Genomic DNA, 7,132 nt, shown 5'->3' with positions numbered 1-7,132 from the left:
CCAGGACCCGCCTCGCCCTGGCAGCCCAGAAACAACCCAGACCAGGGGAGGGGAGCCGGCCACACAAACTCCTTCCCCCTTATCTCAAAGCCTACAGCCCGCGAGATGAGCACTCCAGAAACCAGTGATAGCGTTTTGCCTTTTTATTTTAGAAAAAAAGCATTTCAGATGTAACCATTTAAAAGCCTAACTTTGACATGTTTAAATGACCACATCCCCAAACTAAGGGCTAGGGCTGGTTGGTAGCCACCGCTGAGAAAGGAGAGGATCTCATTTTTCTCAAGTTCCCTAGAAATGCTGTCCTTACTCTCACCCAGGGGGCCTCAAACGCCTGCATCTGGGTGACATTCTGGTTATACCAGGCCATTCCCAGGGGCACAGCCTCCTGGGTCCCCACTCAGAGGTTCTCTGAGCACAGGCTACACCTTAGAGGGACCTGCCTTCAAAGAAAGCCATCTCCACTCAGGACCAAACCAGCAGGGCAGGTGCGGGTTAGCTGGCTGATGCCCAGCTTCCATGGGGGTGGCTGCAGCCGTCAGGGCCCTGCTGAAGGGCAGCCATGAGCCAGCCCATTCCTGCAGCACACAAACAGGCCCAGCCTCCAGGCCTTCCCCGGGTTCCAGAGAAGCTAGGAGTCAGATTTCTAAAGCAGAGATCCTGGTTTTTAAGCACTGCATGAGGCAAGAAGAAATAAGCTCTTCTCTTGCCAAGCAGCCTCTGCCCAGGCTGAGGGCAGAGAGTGGAGAGCGTGCTCCCCATGACGGCCCAGCTGTAATCCAAGATGGATCCAAGACGAGCCATCTAGGTAGAGTGGTCTGTGCATTGGGGAGGCCTCAGGAGTGGCCGCGGCGCACACAGCCAGGAGGACCCCTTGGCATCTGCCCTGTGTGCTGGCAGCCTGGGGGCAAGTACCTCACTTCCGACCAGTGAGGACATCCGTCAGGGAGGGGATGCTGCGTGGGGAAGGAGATGCTGGGATTCTTGGGGACAACACGCCCACATCAGAGCCTAACCCAGCCGCTGGCCCCACAGGCACCTGCTCTAGCCTTGCTGTAACCTGCGAGCTGAGTTCCTGTGGGATCCGGTGCTTGCAAACCTCCCTCCCCACTGAGTGCTCAGTCTCAGTGAAGGAATGCCCACCCTGGACGACTGGGGCGTCCTTGTCATTTCAGAGGCTCAAGCCCCACATGGCTGGTGAGCTGTGGGGTGGGTCTGTCTAGACTGGGCCACACCACCCATCACCATCACAAGCCACACTGCCCAGGCCAGGGCCATCTGATTCCAAGAGGCAGATCCAAGGCCCATGGCTTCCTGGACACCTTGGAGCCTGCAGAGAAGGTCCAGCCTGTGGTTTTGCTCAGAGGGCAGAAGCAAGCAGCAGGAACGGCTGAGGGTCCCACCCTGGGGCTTCCAGGGACACAGGCAGGCACTGAGGAGAAGACTCGCCGGCAGCCCATCAGGCCTGCTGAGGTGCCGTCAGAATCAAGGCCGGGAGCTCCATGGGTGTCAGCTCTGGCTCTTGGGGCCATCGGCCTCACTGTCGCTGCTCTGAGACAGCTCCATGGGACTCTCAAGACGGTGCAGCTCCAGGAAGGCGGTGATGAGCTTGGCAATGGCTTCCACGTCACTGGGCCGGGCCAGCACCAGGAGGAAGGGCTGGTTACCGTGGTAGAGGTGACAGCCACCCCACAACCAGGAAGACTGCGTTAGTCTCATCCTGGACCACCCACCTCCAGCACCCTTATGGCTCCCCACCAGGACCCAGCACCTTCTGTCCTGATCCCCACCTCACCCGACCCCAGCCCAGCCCTATGTCCCCACAGGGGTGGGGTCCCCTGACGTCCCTGGCCCCACATGGGGACCTGAGTCCCTGTCCTCTCTCTGTCCCTGTGAGGACCCTCAACATTCCCACAGTGGCGGCAGCAGGCCTGCCCCCCAGCCTGCGCCGCCTCCCCCAGGATCCTCCAAGTCCTTTCCCCGTGCCCTGCCGTGCTGGGTGGTCCACTGTGAGGGCCACCTGATGGGCGAGAGGCACAGGCAGGCTGCTGCAGCCAATCGAGTCACCTGTCCTCGGCCTACCTGCGGTGGCCCATGACAGCGCTCTGGGTGAGAGGGTGGGAGAAGCCTGTTGCAAACCGCAGCACCACCACGTAGCCCTTCCCGAAGTACCGGACCTTTTCCTCCTCCACATTCACGTCCCGGATGTCATTCAGCAGGACCACCACTGTGGGCGGGGGCCGGTCAGTGGCAGTGTCCCTTGCCCACCCTCCCCCTCCCACCTGTGTGCTGGACGCAGTCACTTCAGGGCCACTCTGCACAAGACCATATCACGCTTGCCATGAAGCAGAAAGCGTCTGTCACTCTGTGCCTGAGGATGGACCCCAGAAAACAGCCGAGACCCTGACCTTAGATGTCAGAGGTCAGTGACCACAGTGCAGGGTTGTGTGGCTGCCGGTTAAAGTCCAGTCTAGGTGAGAAAGAACATCCAGTGGACCCATCACCACCTTGAAAAACCAGCCCATTCTCTCACAGGCAGTCTAACATGCAGCTGAGCACGATGCTGCCCATCTTTCTGCTTCGTTTTCTCCAACTTTTGAAAAATGCTTTCCTGGTCCCTAGTGGCTGGTCACTGAGCTGGGGGCTGCCCAGCAATTCTCTTTGGGCCAGGGCATGTCCATGAGGCGGGACATAACTCTGGTCACTGAGCAGCCAGCTGGATCCAGCCCATTTTCAGACCTCAAGCCCAGTCCCCACCATCACACATAAGACACTCGCTGCCCTCTGTCCAGCTTGGAGTAACCAGCCTCCTGACGCCCACCATGCCCCATGTCCTGGTCACTCCCCACGCCTGACCTTGGTCATGGCCTGCTCTGGAAAGAGTCAGCAACTTCTTGTACAAGCTGAACGTCTTCAGCACGACCTTCCCAGTGCTCTTGTTGAAGATAGCTTCCTGGAAAACCAGCAGAACGTGGTCACTCAGCTGCTGGCCTCTCTGTGCACAAGCTGACCACACACAGACCTCCAGAGAGGGGCCCAGGCTTGCTGACTACGTCCCCACCCTCGCCAGAGCAGACAGTCAAGAAGGGGGTGGCCCCTCATCCTCCCCACCCACCCCAGTCAGGACCCTCAAGTGCTGCTCCACCAGAGCCAAACCCCTGCAGCCAGGCCCTCTCGGCCGGGGAAACAGGCTGTAAAGAGAAAGCCTGGCATCGAGGCACACGCTCCCTCCTCTTTGTGAGTGAAGACGAAGTAAGTACAAAGGCCAAGGTCACCAAACAAGGGGATGGAGGTGAGAGGATGGAGAGCAGCACTGGGCCAGGTGGCTCAAAGGACTCACGAAGCGGGGGCCAGGGGAGGGTGCCAGCCTTCTACCCAATTCTTTTACCCAAGAATTTGGGTAAAGCAGTCATGAAGAGCTAGGAGAAAAACAACTTCAGAGCACTCCTTGGCCCAGGAATGGTCACAGACAGGCAACGTCCTGGGGGTCGAGTCCAGCCAACCAGAAACCACTAAGTTAAAGTTTCAGGACAATGGCATTAGGTCCCCGGGACCTTCTTTCTGCTGTGATTCCCATTGCAGGGAAACCTGGGAACGGAACACCCGAGCACCTTCACCTGTGGTGGCCTTACCTCCCAGTCCTCTAGGTTCTGCACAGCCACGAACAGGCAGCCTGTGACATAGAAGAGCTTCCAGCCCAGACTGTCTGGGGAGCAAACACAGGAGGCAGCTGGGTGAGGGATAGCAGCAGAGGGGCAGAGGCCGACGTGCCCACGGGGGGTCCCCCCTCCCCAGCACGGCGGCTTCCCACACACTGGGCAAAGTGACATCTGGGGCCCAGCTGACTGCCCATGCCTGCAAGGAACCCCCTCATGGGGCACCCCTCCCTGCCTCTGGCACTGCTGGCCCTGCCTGTCACTCAGGACCACACGAGATATGCTCCGCCATCTCTGCCCGCAGCCCTCCTTCTGGGTGTCTACTCAAGACAGGTAGCTGGGGCTGACTGGTCTCTGCCAATGATGGCATGCTCTGCGATGGTGGAGAGGTGGCAATGCTTACAGGGAATGGCTGAAAGCGCGGCTCATCCCCTGCCACGGAACCTTAGCAAACATGACAGAGCACCTTTCTGAAGAGTATTTTACGACACGAGAGAATATTCGAGATATAGTAAGTGACAGAGGCTGCAAGGGATGAGCACATGAGGAAGAATACAGCAGCTCACAGAGGTGGGGCAGCTGCGAACCATCAGGAGGCAGAGGCGCCAGTGATCCCAAAGCCCATGCCTTGATGGGTCACAAATGACAAGTTTCCCTTCTTTTCTCTATTTTCAAAACAGCTGAGGAAGTTACTGGGGGCAGATGATGCACCTTACCTCCACTGTAGTAGGCAGCAGCCAGGCCAATGGACAAGATGCCTGCAAAGAGAAAGGGGGCACCTTCCTACTGGGCCACTGCCAGCTCAGGGCCCACCTCCTCCCAGGAGCCCTGGGCAAGCAGGCCCTTCCCACTGCCAGGGATGGCTGGGGTGGGGAGCAGGAGAAGAGAACACTATCAGGCTCAGAAATGGGGGAAACAGCCAGGAGGTTCGTTCAGAAACATGGTATATGCCATTCCCAGTATTCACTGGATACATCGGACTACACGGCTCCAGAGCTGACTGGGGAACCAGACAGAGAAGCCTGACGTGCATTTTACCCCAAAAGCACGTGTTGTGGAATGAAGATAAGACTCTATGTAAAGAATCACAACACAGCACGTGAGGTGGAATGGGAAGGAGGCCACGTGCAGGGTCACAGGGAAGAAGAACAGAGGCTGCTGGAGGCACAGTGGCCCCTCTCCTCACGTCACTGGTCCAACCAACACAGGGCAGCTGCCCAGAGTGCAGGACCCTCCGTGGACAGCGACCTTCCCCCACTTACTCCTCCCTGAGGAAGAGGCAAAATGGACTGCACCACTGTGTGGGCCTGCGAGATGAATCACTGACACCTGCGACCAGGTGTATGAAAGCAAGTAAAAAGAGAAATAAAGGGAGCTCAGAAGAGCAAGCAGATCATTAATGAGAGGATGTTAAGTGGTGAACACACACAAAAGAGACTCGCATCATCTGTAAAAGCAGGATAAGACCTAGGAGGATGCAAAGAAATAAAACAGTTGCTACATTTGGGGGCAGTAAAACAAAGGAAGAAAACTCGAGTTTCATTTTCATCCTTTTTTGAAGTTAGATTTTTAATTTTGGGAGTAATATGGAAATCCTTACCAACCAGCAGGGACCAGGACCTGATGCCCGGAGCCCTCTTCAGATGGAGGCAGGAGCTGGTGCGCGTCTCCACCTGCATGTACATCCCTGGAACGTTCCAGCACCACTCTCAACAGGAGACCCAGGGGGGCTGGGGAAGGGCAAACAGAAACAGCTGGAGCCCTAGAGCCGGTGCCCACAGACAAGCACCCAGCTCCTCATCAGGACGGGAAGCCGAGGCTGGCCAACCAGCGAGGCCCACACAGGCTGTGCTGACCGCAGTCTCTGTGGTGGGGCCAGTCACTCAATCCCCCAGGGACCGTTCCTCTGTGAGGAAGGCCCTTCCCTGCTCAGCCTGACTGCACCGGCGCCACCGCCCTGCTCAGACTCGCAGAGCGGCAACAAGCGCTCGCTCACCGCCTGTCTTACCTGGAAACCTCAGTCTCCCAGAGACCGTTAGTCCCCAGCAGCCTTCAAGCTTCCGGCACCCTACCAGAACCTACCAGGACGCCCTCATTTCCCTGTGCTGGCCTCCGCCAAGAAAGGGAACTGAAAGTCTCATGGTGGCGTGAGTCTGTACCGGCCCGGGCAGAGAAAGCCAGCATTGCGGTCTCCGCCAGCTGCTGAGACAGCAGGCCACACCCGGCGGAGGGTCCAGGAGGCCCTGGAGCATCGCTGCACGAACCAGTCACCGAGGGGACTGACCTCCACATGGAGAGTCCCGCCCTGCACCGCAAAACCCGAAACGCAGGCTCCAGGGACCCGGTTCTGGGAGCTTTTCAGATATGCCCTGTAAAGTCAGACTTCTAACACAAATAGTGGATTCAATCCACACACAGGAATCCTGGGACTTGGTCCGTCACCCGGCTCCCTCCCCGACGTCACTCATCTCTGTCTCCACGCGCGTCCAAGCTGTCCGCGCGGGCGAGGTCACGCCGGGCACAGGCCTGGGCGAGGGGCGCCGGCCTGCGGCGGACTCGCCCGACCCCTCCGGCCGCCTGCCCGCCCTGCCCGCCCTGGCCCTCCGCGTCACCGGCCGGGCGCCAAACTCGCGGCCCCAGGACGACCCGGGCCAAGTCTCCACACCACGCTCCCGAAGGGCGGGGCTCAGGCCCGGAGCCCCCAGCCCGCCGCCCCCCCCCCGCCCGGAGGGCGGCACGGCCCCGGGCGCCTACCGACGACGCTACTCGGCGGGCGCGGGCCCGAGCGCGGGCAGGGCGGGAGGTCGGGGCTGCGGGCGGCGGAGGAGGCCGCCGACTTCCGGGGTCGGGGGCGGGACGGCTGACTTCCGGGGGCGGGGGCGGGGCATCGTCCAAATGGCTGGACTCTGGCGGCGAGAACGCAGGGAAGGGGGCGGGGAGAACACCAACTTCCGGGGGCGGGTGGGCGGCACCTCCCAAATAGGGAGGGTTCCCGGAAGTTTCGGCAGTGCAGGTGCGGGCGATTTCCCTGCGGTCCGGTGAGCCGTAGCTAGTCCCCTCCAAGTTCCAGACGTCAGCCCGGGCTGGTCGGTCGTAGCCTTGGGAGTGGTGGTCACGCCTGGTTTCTTCCTATTCTTAGATTCTTTGTAGTCCCGTGTACTTCGTACTGGCCAATCCCTTCTTGCCCCGATCCCCGGTTACGTTTAATAGTTCTTTGTGTTAAACTCTGTTCAGTTACTGTGTGGTTTCTCTTTCTGTGGACCCTGTCGAATACATATACCCGCACAGTGGCGTGTTATGCAGCTATGAAAACGGAATGAGGAATATCTCTGTGTATTACTATGGAGTCGTCTGCAGCGTTTATTGAGTGAAAAAAGGACGGAAAAAAGTGTGTACGGATGCTATAGTTAAGAAAGGTGCAAATATATAAATATGGTTTGAAATATATAAAATGTAGTGGTTTTGTTACGCATAATAGA

General features: G+C 58.7%; 1 protein-coding gene across 9 annotated transcripts; it reads right to left on the bottom strand.

Annotated features, from left to right (window-relative positions):
* Nucleotides 1–128: 128 nt before the first annotated feature.
* Nucleotides 129–6,763, bottom strand: CYBC1 (cytochrome b-245 chaperone 1). Of its 9 annotated transcripts, none has more exons than XM_070559601.1 (7): nucleotides 6,408–6,763; nucleotides 5,254–5,383; nucleotides 4,370–4,411; nucleotides 3,630–3,703; nucleotides 2,854–2,950; nucleotides 2,080–2,224; nucleotides 129–1,627 (listed from the first exon to the last, which is right to left on the bottom strand). In XM_070559601.1, the coding sequence occupies exons 2-7, from the start codon at nucleotides 5,336–5,338 to the stop codon at nucleotides 1,507–1,509; spliced, it is 564 nt and encodes a 187-aa protein (XP_070415702.1). In that variant the 5' UTR covers nucleotides 5,339–5,383; nucleotides 6,408–6,763; the 3' UTR covers nucleotides 129–1,506. The 9 variants fall into 9 exon arrangements, with proteins under 9 accessions (XP_070415702.1, XP_070415699.1, XP_070415703.1 ...); XM_070559598.1 differs by having other exon boundaries at nucleotides 129–1,656; nucleotides 6,408–6,599; XM_070559602.1 differs by lacking the exon at nucleotides 6,408–6,763 and adding an exon at nucleotides 5,938–6,245.
* Nucleotides 6,764–7,132: the final 369 nt, after the last annotated feature.

The sequence above is a fragment of the Equus przewalskii genome, chromosome 10, assembly GCF_037783145.1.
Source record: "Equus przewalskii isolate Varuska chromosome 10, EquPr2, whole genome shotgun sequence".
Classification (NCBI taxonomy): domain Eukaryota; kingdom Metazoa; phylum Chordata; class Mammalia; order Perissodactyla; family Equidae; genus Equus; species Equus przewalskii.
The sequence above is the reverse complement of the archived record's forward strand: the minus strand, read 5'-3'. Positions and strand labels throughout refer to the sequence as shown.